Source organism: Muntiacus reevesi, chromosome 1 (genome assembly GCF_963930625.1).
Source record: "Muntiacus reevesi chromosome 1, mMunRee1.1, whole genome shotgun sequence".
NCBI lineage: Eukaryota > Metazoa > Chordata > Mammalia > Artiodactyla > Cervidae > Muntiacus > Muntiacus reevesi.
The window spans coordinates 250,714,876-250,740,913 of record NC_089249.1 but is presented as its reverse complement, the minus strand read 5'-3'; the positions used below and the strand labels follow the sequence as shown (position 1 = coordinate 250,740,913).

The 26,038-nt window shown below is 36.8% G+C and overlaps 1 protein-coding gene across 1 annotated transcript in view; it reads right to left on the bottom strand.

Moving 5' to 3' along the window:
* Nucleotides 1-19,756: 19,756 nt before the first annotated feature.
* The window catches only part of GABRA1 (gamma-aminobutyric acid type A receptor subunit alpha1), a 54,169-nt gene continuing 47,887 nt past the window's right edge, over nucleotides 19,757-26,038 (bottom strand). The window contains exons 9-10 of the mRNA XM_065936479.1: nucleotides 24,094-24,296; nucleotides 19,757-20,236 (exon numbers count right to left, since the gene is read on the bottom strand). Coding sequence (XP_065792551.1) covers nucleotides 19,925-20,236; nucleotides 24,094-24,296 — 515 coding nt within the window. The 3' untranslated portion in view covers nucleotides 19,757-19,924. The remainder of the gene's footprint in view (nucleotides 20,237-24,093; nucleotides 24,297-26,038) is intronic.

Here is a 26,038-nt window from a genome sequence, read left to right as displayed (position 1 = left end):
ATCCAGGCAAACCCTGACATGCTTTCTGTCTCTAACAAAATTTTCTTTTCTAGAATCTCATGCAGATATAATTATATAGTATCCAATCTATTCCATTTGGCTTCTTTCTCTCAACATATTTTTGACTTTCATGTATTATGTTATATGTATTATTACTTTCTTCCATTTATTTGTAAATAGTGTTCTACTGAGTAAATGTATTAAAACATTCTATCTGTTCACTTGTTGATGGACATTTGGATTGCTTCTCAGTTTTTTGTTTTGTTTTCGCTATTTTAATTTAATTTAATTTTTAAATTTATTTATTTTAGTTGGAGGCTAATTACTTTACAATATTGTAGTGGTTTTTGCCATACTTTGATGTGAATCAGCCATGGGTTTGCATGTGTCCCCATCCTGAACCCCACTCCCAACTCTCTCCCCATCCCATTCCTCTGGGTCACCCCAGTGCACCAACCCTGAGCACCCTGTCTCATGCATCAAACCTGGACTGGCGATCTGTTTCATATATGATAATATACATGTTTCAATGCTATTCTCTCAGATCATAAAACTTCTATAGCATCATATTGAAGTCTTCACATGGATATGTTTTCACTTCCATTCAGAAAATCTCTAACAGAGAAATTGCTAAATCATATGATGAGTCCACAGTTGCACTCATTTCACATGCTGGCAAGGTCATGCTCAAAATCCTCCAAGCGAGGCTTCAACAGTATGTGAACCAAGAACTTCCAGATGTACATGTTGAATTTAGAAAAGACAGAAGAACTAGAGATCATTTGCCCACATCATTTGGATCATAGAAAAAGCAAGAGAATTCCAGAAAACCATCTGCTTCTACTACATTAAAACCTTTGACTGTGTAGATCACAACAAACTGTGGAAAATTCTTCAAGAGATGGGAATACCAGACCACCTGTGCCTCTTGAGAAACCTGTATGTAAGTCAAGAAACAACAGTTAGAACTGGACATGTAACAACAGACTGGTTCCAAATTGGGAAAGGAGTACGTCAAGGCTGTATATTGTCACCCTACTTATTCAACTTACATGCAGAGAACATCATGTTAAATGCTGGGCTGGATGAAACACAAGCTGGAATCAAGATTGCTGGGGGAAATATCAGCAACATCATATATGCAGATGACACCACCCTTATGGTAGAAAGTGAAGAAGAACTAAAGAGCCTCTTGAAGAAGTGAAAGAGGAGAGTGAAAAAGCTGGCTTAAAATTCAACCTTCAAAAAACTAAGATCATTGCATCTGGTCCCATCACTTTATGGCAAATTCATGGGGAAACAATTGAAACAGTGAGAGACTTTATATTCTTGGGCTTCAAAATCTCTGCAGATGGTGACTTCAGCCATGAAATTAAAAGATGCTTGCTCCTTGGAAGAAAAGCTATGACCAACCTAGACAGCATATTAAAAAGCAGAGACATTTCCTGACTAAGCTCTGTAGAGTCAAAGCTATGGTTTTTCCAGTAGTCACGTATGGATGTGAGAGTTGGACCATAAAGAAAGCTGAGTGCCGAAGAATTGATACTTTTGAACTGTGGTGCTGGAGAAGACTCTTGAGAGTCCCTTGGACTGCAAGGAGATCCAGCCAGTACATCCTAAAGGAGATCAGTCCTGGGTGTTTATTGGAAGGACTGGTGCTGAAGCTGAGAAACTGCAATATTTTGGCCACCTCATGCGAAGAGTTGACTCATTGGAAAAGAACCTGATGCTGGGAGGGATTGGGGGCAGGAGGAGAAGGGGACAACAGAGGATGAGATGGCTGGATGGCATCACTGACTCAATGGACATGAATTTGGGTATACTCTGGGAATTAGTGATGGACAGGGAGGCCTGGCATGCTGTGGTTCATGGGTCACACGAGTCAGACATGACTGAGCAACTAAACTGAACTGACTGATTCTTTGGAATTTGAAGAGTTCATCTGAATTCCAGCAATGTATCAAAACTGCCCTAACAATCAGATTCCTTAATCAAGAGTAAGTTTCAATTGTTGAAATGGATCATTTTTTCCCCTTTTGAGGTCAACTTGTTATAGATGGAATAGCACAGCGCTATGTTTATGCTGAAATGGATTTTTGAGCTGTGCAGGAGCAGAGGTGGTAATACATGGCATGATTACATTTAATTTGTATTTCAATTCTGTGTCTCTTGAGTCTCAGGTCTGCTTTCTCATTTTCTTTTTTTGTGACAGTGGTGCCTAGGGTGATGGCTATAGATTTTCATGAGTAACCCCCAAATCCCTGCTCACATCGGTATGCATAAGTAGGCCTTCTCTTTAGAATGTTTATTTTTGTTTTGCTTTGGAAACTTGGTGATTTTCTTTATTCCTTGTTCATTCCTCTCTGCTTCTGAAAAACAAAGTTATCTGAAATTTGGGCTGCCATTATATTAACATATAAAAGTCATTAAATCAGATTATATCAAACTTTATTAGCATTTGTATCATCCAATTAATTGCTGTCAAATTCCATGTGCAGATAAAATTATTTTTGTATTCTCAGAAATGAGTAAAGAACATTGATGTATTTGTTAAAGTTGTGGAAAAGAGAGAAGCTGAAATCTGAGTTTTGTAAAGTTGCCATCATTACCAAACCTAGCTTGTTAGGACATTTATCACAATTACTGTTACATGTCCACTTACCAAGGCTTTATATTCATCTCTTGAATTTAAAGCAAAACCTGCAATATTGGAATACTATTTTTTCCCTATCTTTATCTTCTCAGATGAAGATTCTACTTGAAATGAAATAATTTCATTCTCCCTATGTGAACTAGTGCATACTACCTATAATTAGGCAATGCAACTATAAAATTGTGGTATTAAAAGTCATTATAATAAATGATATGAAACAGGAAGAAGTTGAAAAATCTTGGATATTATGTTGCACAAATATGAAACTGTACTAAGCACCTTCTAAGCCAGAGTCCTGCATTTAAGTCATATCAATAGGTTTTTACTCATCTCCTGCTTTGTTCTTGGAAATATGCTGGCCACTATGAATATAGCATTCTCTTGCCTTTTTTATTCTACAATACTAATGTCTCTTAACTAATTTGCTCTTGTCCCTTCTAGGACTTGTTTTGTACAGATCTCCATTCATCATCTTATACCTGTATGTCCTCAAACCCCCCCACCCCAAGCCTCCTTCCTTGTACATTTCCTTACATACATACCTGCTCGGAGCATACTCCTGTAGAGTGCCAATCCATTGCCCTCAGTTTAGCATTCAAATTTTTCATCGTGGTATAGTCAGTGTCTCTTGAGTTTGTTGTTCTTTATTCCTTACATCTCCTCTTGCCAATATGACACTCCTCCCCATGCGTGTTTGTTTTGGGGTAAGCTACCCCTCCCTTTTCATAGTGCTCTGTTTAGCACCACCACCAACTGTGTCTCTCCAAGGAGTGAGTACCTGATCCAAACTGGACCAACCAAAATCTTCTAAGAATTTAACCCAGAGTAGAGTGCCAAAAAGGAACCAAGGTGGTTGGAGCTGAATCAGTGCATAGTGTCTTAAAGAAAATGTCATAAATTTCTGCTACTGAGTTCTTTGGGAATATCTTAGTTCCTATACTTTGGGTTATATAGCTTTTCTAGCAATTTTGTGATTTAACCAGTTCAGTAAGTTCTTTCATTTCTAAAAAGTTATACATAGTTGATTTTGATGGCTTCCAAGGACATTTATTAGTAGACCTCTCCATAGATCTTCAACCTTTATCTCTTAACATTCCCCCACCTTGCATCTGAGACTTGCTTAATTTAGGGTTCTTTGTTAATTCACCAGATTCATGTTCTTATTCTCATAATATACCACAGTGGTTATCTGATTCTGTATTTTAGCTCCTCATGCCTCCTCTCCAAAGAAATCTCATTCCTTGTATCTGTACTTCTCTAATTCCTATGTATCCTCTAGAATTCAGCTTTACTTGCTACAATAAGACTTCTTTCATGTTCTAGATGCTTCTACTGTGTGTTCTGAGTCTCATTTATTATGTTTTTCAGTTGTTGCTAATCTGCTGTAAAATATGGAGTTTCCTAAGTGTAGAATCTGTGTCTTTATTCATATTTCATTCTTAGTACCTAGCTCAGTGTCTAGTATGTAAAAACAAATTTGAAAATATTTGTTGAATAATAAGTAAATTAATGAACCTAAGAAAAGCTCATTTAATTCTATAAAAACATTGTATAATCATGATCCAAATTAAGTATAATCAAAGTCCAGGCAATGAGCCTTCTGGCAAGCAAGCAAGAAATAAAACAAAAGGAGGGAGGAAGTTAGGAAGGAAGAAATCATTGCTGGTCAGGTTACTAAGGAAGGATGCAGGAATCACACAGGGTTTTATTTGGTCCATGAAGTCAGGAAAGATCCAAGGAGTTGCAAAAAATGAGAACATTTGACCCAGCATAGCAGATTTGATGCTTCAAACTGGTGCTTGTGAAATGTGCAGCAGTTTTCTAGGGTAGCCTTTCATCACTTTGTAGATTTGTTGGCAAGTAAGTTTTATCTCATGTATCACTTCTGACTTTTAGTGAGATAGTGAGTCTTCATCCAGTCTTGGCATGAATGAGTGTGGTGATTGAGTAGCAACAGATCTCTTGGAAGAGGAATGAGGTGGTTTGAACAGGAGTGATAGGTGTTTTTCATTCATGGGTGGTATTATCCATCTAGGTGCCTTTTTGAAGTAAAAGGTTCCAGAAATTTCCCAGGGAGATATAGAAAATACTAGTTTGAGAAATGTGTTGAGGGCTTATATGAAAATTATGGAAACATAAACTGTTAAGATGTCTTGAACCTATCTATTCACTTTACAAATTTGGAAGTCAAGATTTCGAGAGGATAAGAGAACTTGCTCCAAAATGCCCATCAGCAAGAACATTATTTTTTATATTTCTTGGTTTGGAGTTTTCAGGTTACATAATTCAACTTAAACTTCCTTTTTAAATTAAAAACTCTATAAAAGTCTTCAATCACTATGTCTACTTCCGACACTAACACAATACTGTAAATCAAATATACTTCAATTTTTAAAAATAAAGTAAAATACAAAAAAATCAAAGACTGAATTAATAAAAGTAACTTATTACTTGTGATCTGTCCAATTTGTTTTAGCCCCTGTATGTTTAAATAAGTTACTTATTTATCAGCAACTGGATCATATCATATCATATGGATAGTTATTAGTGGCATTAATATGTGGCACAGTGTAAGAAATTAATTACTAGCTGATATTTTCATTGTGATATTTCAGTTCAAACATATTTAAGTGATTCAACTTCCACATTTCTTGAAAGAACGTGGTATCAGTTTTCAAGCCTTGATAAAATCAACTGTGTTTAAGGAGTAGGGCCTCACGTTGTAAAGCTATGCATTCCACTGTGACTTCCTTATGAAATCTTTCCTTTACTTCATAAAGTGCAGTGATGAAGACAGTCTAAGAAAGTATAGCTGGGACTTGGGTTATAGAGGGGAAAGTGCAAAGGAAAACTGAGGGATAGAATGTCTATAGAAAGAGAAACTGTGGAGAGACCAGAGTGCCATGTATGATATTGTAAGCCAGGTTTTCTCTAATTTCATCTCTTTTGTAATCTGGTGTTCTACCTTCAAGGTTAAGTTTTCCTTTTCTGAATATAAATTTTATGGATTATTACACTTTAATTTGTGCAAGCAGAGGTGGCGACAATAACAGGCATGGCTTTGAAACTCTGCCCAGGAGTCTGAAGCCAAAGTTATTATCCTTAGGAAAATAGTGATTAACAGAGTTAGGCAACAGAGAGTCCTGGGTATAGTTCAGGCACTGACCTACTGTTTATTTATATTATTTTAGTTAAATATACCACAGTAACTCTATGAGAAATATGGTATCCATTTTATGGATAAGTAAAATTAAATTTGCCACAGTTAACTTGCAACAACCAAGTGTAAAAATATAGAAGCTTTGTGTCTCCAAAGTCCACACTTTGAACCATCACAGCAGACTGAATCAAGCCCCGTACCTCCCTCTTCTTTCTCTTTATGATTTGCAGACAGAAGGTAATGTCTGAGTGCACCATCCGCACAGTAATCAGGATGGAACAAAATGCAGATCCTTGGGAAACCCTCCAGTCTCAGCTCCTGTCCTGGCTGGGTATGTTCCAGGTACATCAGTTGGCTGGGCTGCTATGAACCATGTGAAGCCTTGGCACCTGCTGTTCCTTCTGCTGGGAAGATCCCTCCTCCATCTTGCCCTCTTTGTTATTTCTATATTTTGGAAAGCTTACCTGACCTCCCAGGTATGAATCAGGTAAGCTCTTCAACACCTCAGCCCCAGGGGCTTCTCACTCCACCTGAGCAGATCCAGGGCCTTTGCACTTAACCTTAGTCACATTTGGTGTGAAAGGGTTTTGAATTTGTTGCCTAACTTCCCACCTTCTTCCATAGGTAATGAAATGAGAACAGGAATCAATTTTATTCTGCTTTTTAAAAATTGAAGTATAATTGATTTATGGTATTGTGTTAGTTTTGTGTGTATATAAATGATTGAGACATATATAAACATTTTTTAGATACTTTCCCTTGTAGATTATTATAAATTATTGAATACAATCACCTGTAATATACAGTAGGTCTTGTTGGTTATATAAGTATTTTATGTATAGTAGTGTGTATATGTTAATCTCAAACTCTAAATTTATCCCTCCCCCCAGCCTTTACCTTTTGGTAACCATAAGTTAACTTACTATATCTGTGGATATATTTCTGTTTTGTATATGTTTCCTTTGTATCATTTATCTTAGTTTTCACATATAAGCAATATCATGTATTTGTATTTATCTAGTTTACTTCTCTTAGTATGATAATCTGTAGGTCCATGTATGTTCCTGCAAAGGGCATTATTTCATTCTTTTTCATGGATGAATAATATTCCATTATGTGTATGTATGTGCATATACATATATATAGATAGATAGATATAACTTCTTTATACGTTCATCTAAATGGATGAACAATCTAAATGTCCAACCTCAATGGTTGTGGCTATTGTAAATAGTGCTGCAGTGATCATTGGGGTGCATGTATCTTTCTGAATTATGGTTTTCTTCAATTATTTTCCCAGGAGTGGGATTGCAGAATCATATGGTAGCTCTATTTTTAGTGTTTAAAGAAACATTGATATGGTTCTCCTTGATACAGAGTGGCTGTACCAATTTACATCCCCACCATCAGTGTAGGAGCATTCCTTCTTCTCCATATCCTCTCTAGCATTTATTGTTATAGACTTGTTAATCATGGTCACTCTGACCAGTGTGAGGTCATAACTCATTGTGGTTTTCCTTTGCATTTTTCTAATATTTAGCAATGTTGAGCATCTTTTCATGCACCTTTTGGAGTAATGTCTATTTAGATCTTCTGCTCATTTTTCAATTGAGTTTTTTTTTTTTTTGATATTGAGTTGTATGAGCTGTTTATATTTTGGAAATTAATCTCTTGTTGGTCACATCATTTGCAAACATTTACTCCCATTCTTTAAGTTGTTTCATTCTACTTCCATCCCTAGTGCGCAGCACATCAAAGAGAGCTTAGTAGATTCTCCAAAAATGTGTTACATGACTGAAAAATTAACAATAATTCCTGAATAATTCTATGTGCTGGGCAGTGTACTTAATTTTTCCATATATTACCTCATTCAATTTTTCTAGTCAATCTGGAATTTAAATACTATATCTACCCTAAATCAGAAAACCTAGGCCGAGAGAAGACATAGAGTTTGCCATTGTTCACACAGGTAGTGCCAGAGGACATTTGAATTTTGGTTTCTCTAATGTAGTGTCCATACCCATAAGCATTTTGTTTTACTGTATCCCTTCATGAAAGGAAATAATACAAACATCAAGACACATGACTTTAGAACAGGGTCTCACAATGTAGGTTTCACTCTTGCTCTCCCATTTTTCTCAATGTTCTCATAATACGCCCCAGCTGTTTCTAACTTGGTACATTTGTCCTTGTGCAGTCCTTTTTGCGATATTCATTACTTCTGATTTACTTATTCAAACCTAACATAGCCACTTGGGAAGAAGGAACATTCTTCCCTGATGTTTTGAGCTCAAAGGGCTCTACTTACATCTGATCTCACAGTGCATTTTGTCTCTTCTATTTAGTCCTTGTGGTTTTAGTAAAATTCTGTTGAGGATAAGAGCAGAGTCTTTGGGTAAATGGGAGTTGAGTTTGTCATTGACTAAAAGGACACTAGCTTGTCTTTCGGTTAATGTTGGATCCCTTTACATGTTGGATCCCTCCTTGGGGAGTCGCTGGGACAGGAACAGTCCCAAGATCCTGAGATGGGTGGAGGCGTGAGCAGGTAGTGAGGCTGTGGGTGCTGGCAAGGCACATGAAGGCTGGGTTGTCAGCAAAGAGGAGGAGGAAAGTGAAAGACAAACTTGCAATTACATGGGATGAAGTAAGAGTTAGAAATCTTTCTAAAACAAAATTCCTGCCATAGAGGTTGAGGAAGAATTTCAGGCGGTTGAAGTGTAACCTTTAATTCAATTACTCATGGGAAGGTTAAGTTCAGTCCAGGGACTTAACCAAGCTCATGCAGGAGGCAGTCCTCTCCAAGGCAGGAAAATGTGTGAAAACCACACATTCTGTTTGTAAGAGCTGTAGGAAATCTTTGACCTTGTGATTCTCTGCCCTTTTCAGCTTCTGACAAACAGGCTTTTTTTGTTGTTTTGTTTAATTTTCCCTTTTAGGTTTGTATTTATTTATTTTTTTCTTACAAATACATACGTGCTCAGTCCCTCAGCAGTATCCAACTCTTTGCGACCCCATGGACTATGTAGCCTACAAGCTTTCTCTGTCCCTGGAATTTTCCAGGCAAGAAAACTGGAGTGGATAGCCATTTCCTACTCCAGGGGATCTTCCCGACCCAGAGATTGAACCCACATCTCCTGCATTGGCAGGCGGGTTCTTTACCATTGAGCCACCTGAGACGCCCTATTCTTACAAATAAAAAAAAGGAAGTATTTGACTTGTCCTTAAAAGCAGGTCCCCTTTGCTCCTGGGGACATTTGTATGGAATGAAAAAAGGCCAGATGGAACAGGTGGAAAGGGAATATTCACTTACTTCCCCGTGTTATACTAGGATGCCCCAGTCTCCACACCACCTGCATCGTTTAGCAGTCCTGATTAAAGAGCACAGGGCCTGGCAGTCTGTGGAAGGCTGCTCCCTGGCGCTGCCTGGACCGCCACAGGCTGCTCGCAGCCTTATGGTCTCCAGACAATCTGTCATTTCTGCTTTGTTCCAATAACCTTTTGGCAACAACAAAAGCAAACAGGTATCTGAAAACCAAGGATGCCAATGCAGAGAGTTTGCTCTTTATTTAAAAAAATGCAGGTGTCATTGTGCCACATGAAGTCATTAGCTCTTGGGAAAGTTCATTTAGAATCTAGATCACCTATGGGGTTGCTATATTTCTAGATTAAAAAAAAAATAAACCAGCGTGTGATCACCATCTTCTTTATACTTTTTGCTCTCTCTTCACCAAATTCTGCAAATAGGAGGAAATATTTGGGGAGGTAATAGCTACATATGTATATATGTTTGTGTGTGCATCTCTTTTTATCTCTCTCCTTCTGTATTTATCTGGCTACAAATGGAAAGGGGGGGAGAAATACAAATAGACACACACACTGCATGGCACATGTACAAGTACACATACATATGTATTATTTCCCCAAAATGTGAGAACGAGAAAGTTAAAAATCCTAGGTAATTGAAGAGGGCACTGCATGAAAAAGTCTAACAGCTGTTTCCATTGAAATGTCGAGTTTTATAGTCCAGGGGCCCCCAAGTGCCTATAAAGTTGAGAAAGATAATCTCAATGAATGAAGCTGAGTCTCAATTTCCTACAACCCTCTGGTAAGCCCCACTGGTTTTCAAACCAACCAGCTCATCTTCTCAGTGCCAGACTCCAAGGCTGGGGCACCCGATATGGAACTTGACCTCCTTGCCTTTTAGGCAGGATTCCTTAACCTGTGGTATGCTCCTTCTCTTCTGGGTCTCCCAGCAAGGATGTGGGTCTAGACTAGATTGCTTCTTTCCTCCTACCAGGCTCTCTGTGGTTCTTTCTTTATAACTTTGGTTGTAGAAGAGTGGCTTTCATTCTCAAGGAAAGTGGCTCCATGTGTGATTGTAGTTTTGATATGTTTGCGGGGCAAGGTGAGCTCAGGGTTTTCTAGTCCATCATCTTGATCTCACCACTGGCCCTTTCTAATTCACTGTTGGCAGTTTTTTTCTAAGAAAGACTAAGTTTATAACAAATTACAATCTGTACCTACAATTTTCCATATATCCATTTCCCTCCTCACCACTTACACCCATCTCCTGACTTTAGACAACCAATAGGAAATGAATAAAATTCACATGGTAAAACATACCTAAACAGAAGACATACTGGTTAAGTTATTGTTCCAGGAAAAATTAGATTTCATAGTCAGACACAATAATCTCATTGTTGAGTTTTTCAAACTGGAAAAATAGGCTTGTTTTGTTTTTTTAAGGTGTCATTAAAAAATGTGCACTATAATCTTGAATCTACCTTTAGCAGGGAGTTTATCCATTATGACTTTTACTATTTATTATTTATAAAGTAAAATAATTAATTTATATAACCTTTTAAGTCCTTCAAGTTCATAAAAAGTGACCTAGTTTCAATCCTGTTTTGAATCCTGATTTGGCATATTATATGGACTTCCCTGGTGGCTCAGACGGTAAAAGCATCTGCCTACGATACGGGAGACCTGGGTTTGATCCCTGGGTCGGGAAGATCCCCTGGAGAAGGAAATGGCAACCCACTCCAGTACTCTTGCCTGGAAAATCCCATGGACAGAGGAGCCTGGTAGGCTACAGCCCATGGGGTCACAAAGAGTCGGACACGACTGAGTGACTTCACTCACTCACTTGGCATAATATAGCTACACAGCAGTGGGTTAGTTCATTCATGTTTTCAAACCTCAGCTATCTCATCTGTAAAATGGGATTTTCATTACAACATCACAGAGATATGAGAATTAAATAAAATAATATGTGAAAATGATATAGTGTAATTCTTGTCACTATGACAGCAATATAGTATTTTTTAAATTTTTCTAGTTAGAGTATAATTGCTTTACTTGTTGTGTTACTTTCTGCTATACAACAACATGAATCAGCTATATGTACACATAATCCCCTCCCTCATAAGCTTCCCTCCTACCTCCCCCATCCCTCCCCTCTAGGTCATCACAGAACACTGGACTGAGTTTGCTGTGCTAGGAGGCAGCTTCTCACTGGCTATCTGTTGTACACACGGTGGTGTATATATGTCAGTGATACTCTTTCAATTCAGCCCATCTTCTCCTTCTCCTCACTCCCTGGTGTCTGTAAGTTCATTCTCTACATCTGTGTCTTTATTCTTGCCCTGCACAAAGGTTCATCAGTACCATTTTTCTAGATCCCATATATACTCATTGATATACAATATTTTTTTTTCTCTTTCTAACTTAACTTCATTCTGTATGACAGACTCTAGGTTCATCCACATCACTACAAATGATCCAGTTTCGTTCCTTTTAATGACTGAGTAATATTCCATTGTGTTTATGTTCCACATCTTCTATTTATCTGTCAGCAATACATTATTGGGAGCTATAAATTAGTTTATTTTCCCATGGAAAGTTTTCTTTAGGATCCACAGAATACATAGATGTGAATGAATATCAAGATTTAACTTTTTAGGGGCACACCACCCAAAATTTGTTGGGGAGAAAAATCCCTTTTCTTTGGATCACATAGCATGTTAATCTTACTTTTGAATAATTCTTTAATTAAGAAAAGGTTTTGAATCACAAATGTTCTTGAGAATACTTCTTTAAAGAGTACTACTTTGGCCTTGAACTTAAAAACTGTTTCTTTCTGTTTTAGTGGTGGCCATGAAAAAATAAAGCTAAATTTATGTGGACAACTGACATACAGATATGTGGGTTCAGTTTCCACATGGCTAATATACCAGCTCCCAGTGGTGGTCTGTGCAGAAATGGGATTTATGAGGAGCAGAGACTCACCAATATTAACAAAAACAATTTTAAATGCATACCTTTTAATAGTTGAATATCTTTGTTAAAGAGAAATACTCAACAATAGCCTGAGTACCAGACCCTAATGAGTACTCAACAATATTTTGAGTAAAAGACCCTAATGCACCTCTCACCTTGAGAGAATTGTGATGCCAGAAATCCAAATTATATTCAACAATGTAGTTTTGTAGCCATTAGTGTTATAAATGTCTAGGCAGTCTTTTTGTTATTGCATGCCAGCTCTAAAACTAGATCATTCTGAGCAGAAACTATACTTCATCTTTCAAGATTATACAAATTTATAGTAATTATAATATCCACAGAGTTTTCCCTGCTCTTGTATCAGTTGGAAAGCTAGAGCTGGTGGCCAAAGTAAAGACAGCTCCAAACAGCAGGAATGAATGTTTCTGCTTGACCTACAAATTGCTGTGATACAATGTAGGGGGAGAGTATAGTCTCATTTATGATGTCTGAAATTGAGTTCCCTCTTTAAAGGACAAAGCAATTTAACTTTCCAAATTATTTGAGTTTTACATAAATGAAAAACCCTCTGATTTAACAGGTTCATTGAATTTTATTTTTTCGTTGAACTTGCACTCATTCTTCCTTTTATGTGGGAAATTTGTTATAGTTACTGGTTTTATACTGAATGAGAGAAAATCTCCAAGATTTATTTTAATGAAACTTTGAACTCCTTATCATTGTCAGTAAAATGTATAGCCTTTCCCTAGTAATGCTGCAGCTTACTGTTTATATCTCCAGTCTTCCCTCCTTTCTCACTCACAAGTATTGTTACTTTAGTTTCTGAAATAAAACCAATGAGTCCATAAACATAGTATGTGGGTAATGTTGAAACCTTATGCAAATAACTAAAGGAAATCTCAGATCTGCTTTTGAGCTCCTCTAGTAAAACTTACTCACTTCAACTATTCTTATTTCCAAATCCAGATTTTTCCTTTAGATTTACTTTTCTAATGAAATCTATCTCTCTGCTGGGAGTCCGTATTTAATGGAATTTTTTTTTTAATGTATTTGTTTTGGTTGCACTGGGTCTTTGCTGATGCGCTTGGGCTTTCTCTAGCCCATACAGGGACTATTCTTCCTCGAGGCTCCTCATTGTGGTGGCTTACTCTTGTTGCAGAGCACAGGCTCTAAGTGTGTGGCCTCAGTGGTTGTGGCATACCAGCTTAGTTGCCCTGTGGCACAGGAGACCTTCCCAGACCAGGGATCAAACCCATGTCCTCCGCCCTGGCAGGTAGCTTTCTGTACACTACACCACAAGGGAAGTCAGAGATTCTGCACTTAATATATCATTGTTATAATAATTTTCTTTATTATTTGAACACCACGTTTTTCATCTTTTAACACATTTTTATACTGGTTTGAAATCAGCCCACTATAAATGGTCTTTTTCCCTTGTTAAATTTTCTTTTCTGGCTCTTCTTCCAGTTATTTGTTTGCTTTAATAAGGATTGTAACTTCTGGTTACCCTCAGTATTGGCCTTCCTGTTCATTTGCCTACAGATTACTACTAATTTCATGGGTATACAACTTTTGCATACTTTTTTCCAGTTTAAGTAAGACACTTACCCCACCCCTGCCCCAGTGGTGACAATGCTTATATACACAGCTCCTCCTTCACTGGTAACATTATTGTGAAAATGGAGCTAAAGAGGCCATGAGTGCAATTGCAAATTTTGAAACATTACATATAAACATTCTTACAAAAGCTTCAGTAGTTTTTTTTTTTTTAATAAATACTCCTTACTTTGTTGTTCATTTCTAGAATCTTGAAATTATTGCTTCAGAAAATTTATCAAGTTTTACTATTGACTTTGAGGATCCTTACTGCTCAGATCCTTACTGTGTCACTCTAGAAATGTCCACATTGACTGCTGTTAATCCTGTTTTCTTCATAACTGAAGCTCAGAAGGAACTGTGCAATGGGTCAAGTCAGTATTTACGGTGGGATCCCTGATCCCAGTGGCCATGCTTTTTCTGTTACAATGGATAACAAAGAGTGTGCTGACCATACTCTTCACCTCTAACTTTTTTCAGATGACTTTTTCTTTGACCTGAAAGGCCAATTTTTTTCATGTTGTTTTTCTTTATATGATGATTAACTTTTCAAATAAAACATAGACTACTAGATAAGGAGATCCAATGTAAGTTTTTCGAAAGATGAGTTTTGAAATTATCTTTAAGTTCAAATTACTCTTTTAATCTGACAAAATCACTTACACAGTGTTTTAAACAAATCAATTGACTTATACGAATTTCTTCTTTTATAACTAGCCTATGTGGTAAGATCAAAGAAGGTAATATGCATAAGTTATATTTTGATGGACTATTAATTAGGACATCATCTTTTCTATAATAACACATACTACATGTTATAGAGAAAGGCAGGTAAATTATCAATCAGAATAAAAAGAATCTTTATATTTTACAATCCCATGGAAACTTTACCTCTTTTTAAACTATAAATGTTTTGTTGAAAAATAATGTGGCTTTTGAAAGTGCAGGACATCAGCATTCTTTCGCGTAGAGAGTTGACATTTGCTAACTAATACAGGACTCTTGAGAAGAGTCCCTTGCACAGGTAGGAGATCAAACTAGTCAATCCCAAAGGAAATCAACCTTGAATATTCATTGGAAGGACTGATGCTGGAGCTGAGGCTCCAACACTTCGGCCCCCTGATGCAAAGAGCCAACTCATTGATGCAAAGACCCTGATGCTGGGAAAGATTGAGGGCAGGAGGAGAAGGTAGTGACAGAGGATGAGATGGTTGGATGGCATCACTGACTCAATGGAAATGAGTTTGAGCAAGCCCTGGGAGATAGTGAAGGACAGGGAATCCTGGCTTGCTGCAGTCCATGAGGTCACAAAGAGTCAGACACAACTTAGTGACTGAACAACAACAACTAATACGGAGAAGGACAGCCTTCCATTTCTCTGTGAAATCTTAACACCAAACATAGTATAGCCGCTTAAGTAATGATTACCAAATGAGTGTGTGGATTTGTACAGATAATCCAAAAAAAAGAGCTCTCTATTCAGCTGAATTAGAAGTTCGACTGGCTGACACATTGACATGTGACATGCAGTAGTTTCAGAATCAGAATTGAAAGGAAGTTCAAAATCAAATGTTTGGCTTCTTGTTGTTGTATTGGAATGCATAGCAATGTGAGGCTCCTTTCCCCACAAGGCACTGACTATCTGGAGCTGAGGCTAAAGAAACTGGACGTGTGCTGTTTTCCATCGTTCCCATTGCTTCCCTTCATGTGATGTTCTACTTTACACATACATGTTAGCTCCCTGGCAGTAGGCTTTGTGACGAAGTTTTAATGTGTTATCATCATTGAATAAAAAATATGTCCCTATCACAGGCAGCCTCCCCAAGACTAAAGTGAAAGAAAGTGAAGTCTCTCAGTCGTGTCCAACTCTTTGCGACCACGTGGACTGTAGCCTCCATCCATGGAATTTTCCAGGCAAGAGTACTGGAGTGGATTGCCATTTCCTTCTCCAGGGGATCTTCCCAACTCAGGGATCAAACCCAGGTCTCCTGCATTGCAGGCAGACGCTTTACTGTCTGAGCCACCAGGGCAAGACTAAAGTGCCTGGTAAATGTTGAATTATCTTTCAAAATCTAGCTCAGCTAACACTTTCATCTGAAGACCTTCCTCATACCACTTCCCAAGTATAAACTCCCTCTACCGGGCCAATTTATTGGTAATGGTACATCTTTGTTAGTGTTATAACTTGTGGTTCACTTGCATTCTCTATTAAAGGATGAGCTTTCTAAGAGCATACGATTATCTTCATCTCTGTAATCTCAGTACCCACCATAGTAACTGAGGGATTCTAGGGTGTCCCAACTGTTTAGTCAGTGCTTAAGTGGTTAACAGCTCACAGGTTGGTATTAAGTCCAAGGCCACTGTCTTATAGTGCAAGACCACTTCAATTCCTCTTATATTTCAAGTTTCATCTTAGACATTATTAGTTCCTATAGAGTCAATGAGTTAACCTTATGAAGAGTGGCAAGATACCCCTGTTCTCTGTTTCATAGCATCCTTTACTTTTCTTATAATATTTTTATTATTATTTTTGCCTAATTCTTTGTTTTCTTCCCCTATCATAGCTTTTATTTCCTTAAGGATAAAGAACATGAGATATTTATCTCTACATCCCTATCAATTAGCACAATACTTAACACAGGGTAGAGACTCAGCAAATGTTAGTAGAATTTAGTTAAATTAACATTCAGAGTTAATTTATTGGAATAAATCATGGCTGTAATGTAATCACATCAGCTGACTGTTCTTGTTGGTCACAAGAGTGGGATGGATGTTAGAAAACTCGAACAGAAGGTCTTAATGAACAGGTATAATTAAATTCAAACAGATGGTTAGTCATAATGCCAAGTCCATTCTTATTTTGATTCCTTAGATAATTACTATGGTGAGCCTTGACATGGATGTAGTTTGATAGCCAAAATAATCATCATTCACTACATTAATTTTTATGAGAGCCAAGAAATCAATGAGTGTGATTGTTCACCTAGTTTACATGGGCAACTTTATTTGACTTGAGTAAGTCATTTCATTGAATGATTTTAAAGTATTAATTTTTCTAAGTCCTGAATCATTTTTTAAGAAGATATATGTTCCATTTGTAGAAATATAAAAAAAGACACAGAAAGATTTTGCCTCACATGATCTTGTCTGTAGGAACCAGGTGCAGTTTTATGCCTGTTGTTGAAATGATTTCTCCATTGTTATTCCACTGAGTGTATTTTGTTAACTTTTTGTTTATAGAAGCATTAAGGGACATAATAGCTCTGGAGGAGCTTTTAAAAATATAATGCTTAGATTCTTCCCTAAAACTATTAAACCAGTCTCCCAGGAGTAGGTCAGAAGACAAATCTACTGTATTAACAATAGATATGAACAAACTACTATTGATTCAGTATGTTGATTCTTCTTCTACCTGTGTTTTATAAATTTTGAGTTTTGGTGCTACTGGTGACAACAGATATTAGGTTTTTAAGAATTTCTCTTTCTGAAAGTGATTCATTTAAAATCAGTTTAGGATCATACTGTTGACACCTCTTCAAAAATCTTCTGAGTAGCCTAGATTCATGTTAGCACTTGGCACTTTTAGGTGCTCCTACTTGAAAATGTTTTAAAACAGGTAATGGTACTGATAATAGGAAAAGAGAGTCAAGCATTCCATTTTGTTATTGAATAATGTTAACTTTATTATTATAATAGAATACAGTATGACATAAAATTAAGAGCTTTTGCTAAACTCTGTAAAGCAATACATGCATCTGCCATAAACAACCTCGATTCATGTTAGGTTTTATTGCCACTTCACTGCACTAAGGTGCCATAAACATTCAGTGTCATCTTTTAAAATTTTTTCCTGGGAGTTAACAGGAACTGTCCTCTATAAGAGTGTATCTTTATTTTCAAGGAAGACTTAACTAGTATTACATGGTTTAGCAAAGCACTGTAGAAAAACTACATAGAATCATTTGTCTTTGATAAGTTGTGCAATCAATTTATACAATAGAATACTGTCCATACATACTAACGAACTAAAAAACGATAGAAATGCAGTCATTGCATAGCATAAAGCAGACTAATAAGAAATATACACATCTAATGAGCAAAATACAGACCAAATGTTAGTCATGAGGAGTCTGGAAGATAAAATACTCTTATTAAACACTTAGATTAATGCTAAAAAGAAAAAAAGAAAAACTAAGATTAACAGCAACACAGAAATTAGAGCCATATTTTACTTTATTTTCTATACATGATATCTACACATGATACCAAAGAATGAAATATACTTGGTTCAGCCTTTATTGGCCTAGCTCATTGAATTTAGGCAGGACCAAATCAAACAATAAAGCACATTTAAAAATACCAGAGTTTGTTTAGGAAAACACAAACTGTATTTTCCTATGTTACTGGATAGCAGCTTTTTGAGACAAACATTGCTCAAAACTTGGGTATGGATCCCAACTGTCTTATTTGGTAATTATGACAACAGGTTTATGTCATAGTATTCTAAGTGTGGTTAGCCCATGACCTGTGGATTCTGGATGCTAATTTTAAATATCTCTGAAATTCTGTCAGACAAAAGGAGACTTCAAAAATACCTTCTTCATAAATATTTATCTCTAAAATATCTGGGACGTAATGAAAGAGACTAGAATTTTCATAGGGAGTATGAATGGACCTCTTGTCATTAAAGCCCTTACGTAGTATGCCTACAAATATATTGCTACAGTATAAATGAAATGTAATATTACTCAATAAAAGCTAGTTCCTGTACATTCTTTCATGTATTTTTATATTTAATGCTACATATGGTACAACACTTATTGAAATAGTTGGTATCAGCAAAGATAGCAGTAATATACAGTTGATTTTCTAGCTCCCACTAATGCTTTTCCATTTTCTTTCTATATTATAAGAGCCTAAAATAGGGAAAAGTGGGATGACTAGAGTGGATAACAACTGATTCACTACTGTACACGGGACAACAGTTTGAATTACAAGCTTTCCCTACATAAGTAGATTTTATACCCATATATTATAAATTCCATCTGATTCCTTCAGACTGTTCTGGTCTTAAATGCAGGCTCTAAAAGTATTTCCATAGCATTTAACAACATTCTAACAGCTAAGAGCGGTGAGTCCTACACAATATTTTAAGAACACAACTTTTAAAAAAGTAAAAAAATGTACAATCTCATGCTGAATATTTACATATATAATTTATATATTCTATATTTGTTTATTAGTCATAAATTTCAATCTAAAGCTTTTAATGTACTGTTATATAAAATAATACATTCAACAATTCTAGAGCTTGCAAAATATTTTTGCCCCTCTAAAACATCTTCAGAATGAAAATCAAGTGATTACTGGATGCATGTGTTATCTGGATAGAGAGAGGGTGGAAAATAAATCTTTTAAAATTGTTCTATCTAAATTTATAATTATTATTTTTTTTTTTAGTTTTATTGAGTGTATATATCTGTTAGAATGATTCCTCATTGAGTCTACTGGTAAAAGCTCAGATGACAGTAAAGCAGCCTATTTAAAGCATTTGTCTCCATTGGATTAAATGTGCTCTTACGGTGAGACACTGCACCTTTGCCTATGCAATTTCCATGAATTTTAAAATAGCATTTAACAACAAAATAATGCCCTAGGCATTTCTTAAAAGAGAAAGAATGGGGATCTTGAGCTTTGGAAACAAACTGTTAAAGCTATACATAGGTTTAAAAAACAAAACAGAAATGTGAGAAACACATCGTCATCTGTGCAATAAAGACATAGATTTTTTTAAAATGTTTCTTCATTAAACATTTATATTCTTTTAAACACCTTCACATAAAAATATTTTTGACATATACAGTATCTTTTTTTTCCTAGAATATTTGGAAATATATATCTACAAATGACCTGGAGTTAAGTTGGATTTTTCTTCTACTTTTCCTCCTATCTTTGGATCTACTTCCCCCTCCTTTTCTCTCTTCCCTTCTGTCTCCTTCTGTCATGATTTTGCTCTCTGGCTCCCTCTCTCAGAATCCTGTCTCTCAGCTGTATGCTCTGTTCTGCTCTGGACAGCCAGACAGGGGTCTGTTGTTCTTATATGAATTATGGAAATAAGGAAACCTTCAAATTCTCTAAGACAGAGGCAATAAAGCAGATGGGAATTACCACGTTGAGAACAGAAAGCAATTCCCAGTGCAAAGGACTGAGCAACAGAATGTGAATGACAGGACCTATTGATGGGGGGTGGGGGCTTTTAGCTGAGGCTCTCTGTTTAAATATGTTGCCCAATAGACCAAGTTAAAGATTCCAAATAACAGTGGGAAGGCTATTCTTGACAGTCGGTCAATTTTGCTGACACTGTTAAAGGTTTTCTTCGGTTCTGGTGGTTTTGTTTCCGGCTTGACTTCTTTTGGTTCTATGGTTGCACTTTTAGCAATGGTGGCTAAGCCGGGGTCACCCCTGGCCAGATTAGGGGTGTAGCTGGTTGCTGTTGGAGCATAGGTGTTGTTTTTCTTAATAAGAGGGTCCTTCACTTTCTTTGGCTGTAAAGGAAAGAGTTAAAGTATTTTGTTTAGTAAATTGTGGGAAGCAAGTTTATAAGTTCTTGAGCAAAGTGACCTTTACTTTAGAACTCAAACATGTGCTTTATTTAATATCTAAGGAATGGAATTTATGCCAGCATTTTGGGAATAAATGAAAAACGCAAACACTAAGGTCTAATTGTAAGATTGACAAGTGACCTGGTGGGACATTTGGTCCAAAATGTCCATAAGACAGTTGGTCAGTAAGACATTTGGTTTACGCCAATGGTCCTTGCAATTTGGTCCTATCCAAAATGTATATGAACATACTGGATCCATGACAGATGTTTTGGGCAGGACCAAATATCAAAGTCCTTTGTTGTTGTTGTTCAGTTGCTAAATTGTGTCCAATTCTTTGGGACCCCATGAACTGCAGCATGCCAGGCTTCCCTGTTGTTCACTATCTCCTAGAGCTTGCTCAAACTCATGTCCATTGAGTCAGTGATGCCATCCAACCATCTCAATCCTCTGTCACCCCCTTCTCCTCCTGCATCCAATCTTTTCCAACATCAGGGTCTTTTTCCAATGAGTCATCTCTTCACATCAGGTGGTCAAAGTATTGGAACTTCAGCTTCAGCATCAGTCTTCCCAATGAATATTCGGGGTTGGTTTCCATGGTCCAAATGCCTTATGGACATTTTGGACAGCACCTAATATACTAAACTATGATGACTATAGGTAACAATACTGTATCATATACTTTAATATTGCTGAGACTAAATCTTAAATGTTTTCACCACAAAAAGGACTATGTGACCAGTTAGAGATGGTAGCTAATACTCTGGTGGTATCCAATACATCATATACAATATATCTAATTAATTACATTGTACACCTTAAACTTACACAATGCTATGTGTCAATTATCTTTCAATAAGGCTAGAGAAAAATTCAAATAAACATTTTCCAGGCTTTCCAATAAAAAAAATGGAAATAGAAAATATTCTCCCACTTATTACATCTATACTTGTGACTCTGGCAGAGTGATGCTATGCCAGCTTAGGACCCTATCCTCAGGAAGCTTTGCAGCCTCATTCTTTACTCTCTGGAAGCATGCCACAGAAGCATGAAGCCTGGATTAGACACTGAGGGACCAGAGACTATGTCCAGTGAGAGATCCAGCCAGCATCAGGCTCCATATACGGGAGAAAGGCCATTGTAGATTTTCTTGCCCTGGTGCGGGAACTATGTCAGTGAGCCCATATTCAACTAACAGAAATAATGTCAGGTTTTTCCCAGCCCAAAATGCTTGGTTCTTGCTTTAGGTCACTAAGTTTTGGGGCAGTTTGTTTCGCAGTGATAAAAAATTGATGAGCCAATTATTATTTGCTCCTTCTCCTCAGGCTTCCAGTGCATAAATGACAAAGCAGGGTTAGTCAGGATATCCTGGATTCGATTTTTGCTCAATGTTACCTGCTCACTGATGTTATCTGTGTGGTAATTGATAACTGCAGCTTTTCTTAGTTGCTGTCACATAGACACTTCTCAAAAATAAAGTAGGTAATTGTTCAGAGCTATGTGGTCTGATATAGTTGCATATTCTCTAAGAAGTTAGTATTTAATTTAGCAGTTAACCGTATGAGGGTGGATCTTAAGAAGGCCACTATATATTCACTTGAAAATGTGATGCCCTATTGGGATTTTCTTTTTATTTTCAAGTTACACCATATCAGAGATCAAAACTTTAACTCTCCTGGAAACACTTACCTAGTTACAGAAAAAAAAAAAAAAAAAATGTATCCTCTCTAAATGTCAGAGTGAGATCTGGATCACATTGTGTTCACATTCCTTGTTTTAAGCAAATCAAACTGGCAAAGCCCTGGGGAAGATTTTTACAGAGACAAAAATATATTATAGAAAATATTCTCTTTCTTAATAAGATGCCAGATATGGGAATAAATGTGTTGTTTATGTATATGTAGATGTCTGTGTGCATATGACTATAGTTATATCTATATATGTACACTGTGGATTGATAGAGATTGAAATATTTTATTTGAGACAGCACTTAAAGACTAGTACACAGTCAGAAAGAAATCTAAACTCAATTGTGAGATCACCAATACCTCAACCCAAATTCTATGCTTTCCTGATCAAGTTCAATTAATCTAACAATTCATTAACAACTGCAACTGACAAGCCACAGTCAGAAAGACACTGACTTCTTGCAGCATGCAAAGAAAGGATTAGGATAGAAAAGCAACTTTTCCCAATGTTTGCATTTCATTTTTCAGTTGCATATCACTAATGTTTGTGTATCATTAATTCTGAAGAACTTTGGTAGAGTGTACCAGTAGTTCTAAGATGTGGATTTCAAAAATGTCCACAGCTAAAGTTTTGGGTTGTGTCTCACAATTTGTAGTGTCTTATGATCACACATCTTCAGGTTCAGTGCTCTTTCCTTTGGGGTTGCCCTTCTGTTCCAGGACAAATGGAGACCATCAATGGTTAAAGTAAGTATTGGACAAAAACTGTCTCCACTCTCTCACGTCTTTCTCCATCTGGTGATTGCAGTTTCTTTTGTCTTGTTTCCTCTCTACTGATCCTGAGACAAGATTCTTGGTTTGGAAGTTCAGATATATTTCTTATACTAAGTGAGGATGTGTCAAGGCAAGGTGAATTTTGAGGACCTGGATCTGGTCCATTTTGGTTGCTATAGCATACCCCATACAGAACTTCCTTTGCTTTGAGTTGTGTAGGAGATCACTGGAGTATTCAATAGATCCACCTGTGGCTGAATGGTAAATCTCAAAGAGTTTTTACGTGGCAGCATATTTTCTTTCTTATGTACACATAAATTACTGGTACATCTTAGAATCGGTAACACTATAGATTCTATTAAATGCAGTAGATGTTTCTACAAAGGACCTTCTTTTCTAGTATATCCGTGGAGCTGTGGGAAAAACATCATTAAATGAATTTCTTTACTGTAGACCCTCTCAGTCTGTCTAATATACTGTGACTCTTTGACAGTTTTCAGAATTCTGTAAATGTGTTTGTCAACATAACTGTATTTTCAGAGACCGATTCAGGACATTAGTACTCTTCATTTGCTGTGGGAAATTCCTCCTAGGTTACTCCTAGATGTCTTAGAACCTCTGGAATTCTGACTTTGCCTTTCTCTCCACCATCCCAAGACTTTCTTGCCTTTTGACATATTTTTCTTTCAAAGCCCAGAATTAGAAATATCCTCCCCAACTGTGCTTTAAAAGTCACTCCAAAATAGGTTCTAACTGAGAACAGTGATATCCTTGCCTTGATAATTTTCTACAATGTAGAAATTTTGTGAATGTGTTTTGATTCTTAGAGCAAACCTCTCTTTTGGAAAAAGAAAATATGTTTCCTGACCTTTACTTTAGTGAAAATTAGAGATAATGCATTTTGCAAGCTCAATTCAGTTGAGTCATTAAAGTAATAACATTTAGGACCAAAGTTATTAGGTTCAGAAAACACCCAAAAGACTATGATTTTCAAGTCACAAAAATTATAATGGTGTAATTGCTCCCAATATCAAGTTTGTTAAAACTGTTCTCACATTAATGGGGACCATAGGAAACCATATTTGAATAGAAATGTTTACCTTTGTGTTTCTCCTTTATTTCCTTCCCTTGACTCTGCACACCTATCCATGGAAAAAGCTCCTTCCTTAGCAGTGAGGAAATTCTCACAGCACTTAATCATTTATGACATAAGAAAAAAACAATCTTCTTTACCCTCTCTCTACATCCTTCAGCCATTCCCCCAAGCTCACACATTCCATCTTACAGGTTTAAAAAGACATAATGTTGCTATATCATAGGAGATATTAAAGCATTTACCTTTTCTGGAACCACACTTTTCCCATCCCATGCATAACCTCTCTTGGTGAAGTAGTTTACTGTGGCAAACTCGATCAGAGCTGAGAATACAAAGGCATAGCACACCGCAATGAACCAATCCATAGCAGTTGCATAGGCCACCTTAGGGAGGGAATTTCTGGCACTGATACTCAGAGTTGTCATGGTGAGCACAGTTGTGACTCCTGCAAAGAAAGAAAGTGAATTTTTAGGTTCATACTACAAACTCTCATCACTGAAGTCACCCGACTTGTGTAAAATGAAACATAGAGTATGTTTTCAAGTTCATCCCATTTGGTTTGGGATGGATGAGTTTTAATTTAACCCCAGTGTAGTTTGTAGTTCATGGTATGGCAGTACTGAAGGGCAGTTCTTGGAAGGATAAACTGCTCTGTTATTGAGAAGCTGTGAGTAAGGTAGTGAGCTCCCTTAAATAGGCATTTGAACACAGTGCTCTGGGTAGGAAAGGAAATAATATTCCTTCACTGTCCCCAACTCTAGGAAAAAGAAAGCAGAGATTGTCACTGTCCAGGATCCATAAGTAATCACTGGACCCTCAGCTCTGTTTAATATTCTCCAGAGATAGTGAAGGACACGGAAGCCTGCATGCTGCAGTCCTTGGGGTCGCAAAGGGTCAGACACTACTGAGTGACTGAACAGCTCTTGAATATATAAACCATGAAACCAATAACTTTTTGATAATTGATCATTGACAGATAACTAAATTATCTTAGGATAATATTTTGTTATGTTATTAACTCTTTGTCTTTTATACTATTTTTTCTGATTCTTGAAATAGCTGCTCTTCTGAAGAAATTACTGAAATAAGTCTCAGGTGACTTGTTTGAGGTCACATAGTACAGAAATGGCAAAACCAAATTTGAATACATTCATCTGATTCAGATGTCCAAAGTCTTACTCTTTCTGCTAATGCTGCTATATATCTTCCCTAATCTATGAATCTATCCCAGCTGACTAAAATCACCTCTATTCAAAGCAGTTTTCAAGTCAGTTGCTTTCAGTTTGCTTGTGTGCTCAGTCGCTTCAGTCCTGTCTGATTCTGTGACCCTGTGAATTGTAGCCCGCCAGACTCCTCTATTAGATTTTTTAGGCAAGCATGCTGGAGTGGGTTGCCATACCCTCTTCCTGGGGATATTCCCAACCCAGGGATCGAACCCATGTCTCCTGCATCCCCTGCATTGCAGGCAGATTCTTTTACCACTGAGCCCAATTATAGGAGTTTGTATTGGATGATGACATTCAATAATATCCATTTAACAAGTTAATATTTTCAACCTACTATATGTGATGCAATCTATGAGTTAGAATACTGTAAGTCTCCTTTTAAGCCATTTGAAAATTTATAGAAAAAAAACCATCACAGGAACCCAATAACTTAGACTGCATGGTGTGGAAAAAATCTTAACCTCTTCCAGTAGCTAGTCCCTCACTATTTATTAACTCTATAGCCTTGAGCAGTGAGTTAGCTCCTAGGGACCTCAGTTTTCATAACTGTAAATGTGGTGACTTACACTTCATTCCCTTGATTGTTATATATCATTGTTGAAATTCTAAGAAAGGAAAACTTTTACACATTCATAAGATTAGAGGATTAAATATAATAATATGTAGAAGCATCTTAAAGATAAGTCAATTATTGCCACAGAAGATATTGTCATCCCATCTGTCTAAAACTCGTACCTATGATTCCTCTTTTGATTAATTTTAGAGTATCAGTAGGGTCATGCAGCTGGTAGGCGGCTACATTTTCTAAGGTACTTTAAACCACCCAATATTCCCAGTTTTCCATGAATTTCAAGGTAACTTATCTTTGCAACTCTATTAGGAAGTGATAGGATTAAGAAGAAACACTGAGATTTTCAGTAAGTTGATACACGGTCACAATTGTAGGGAATAGACTTACTAT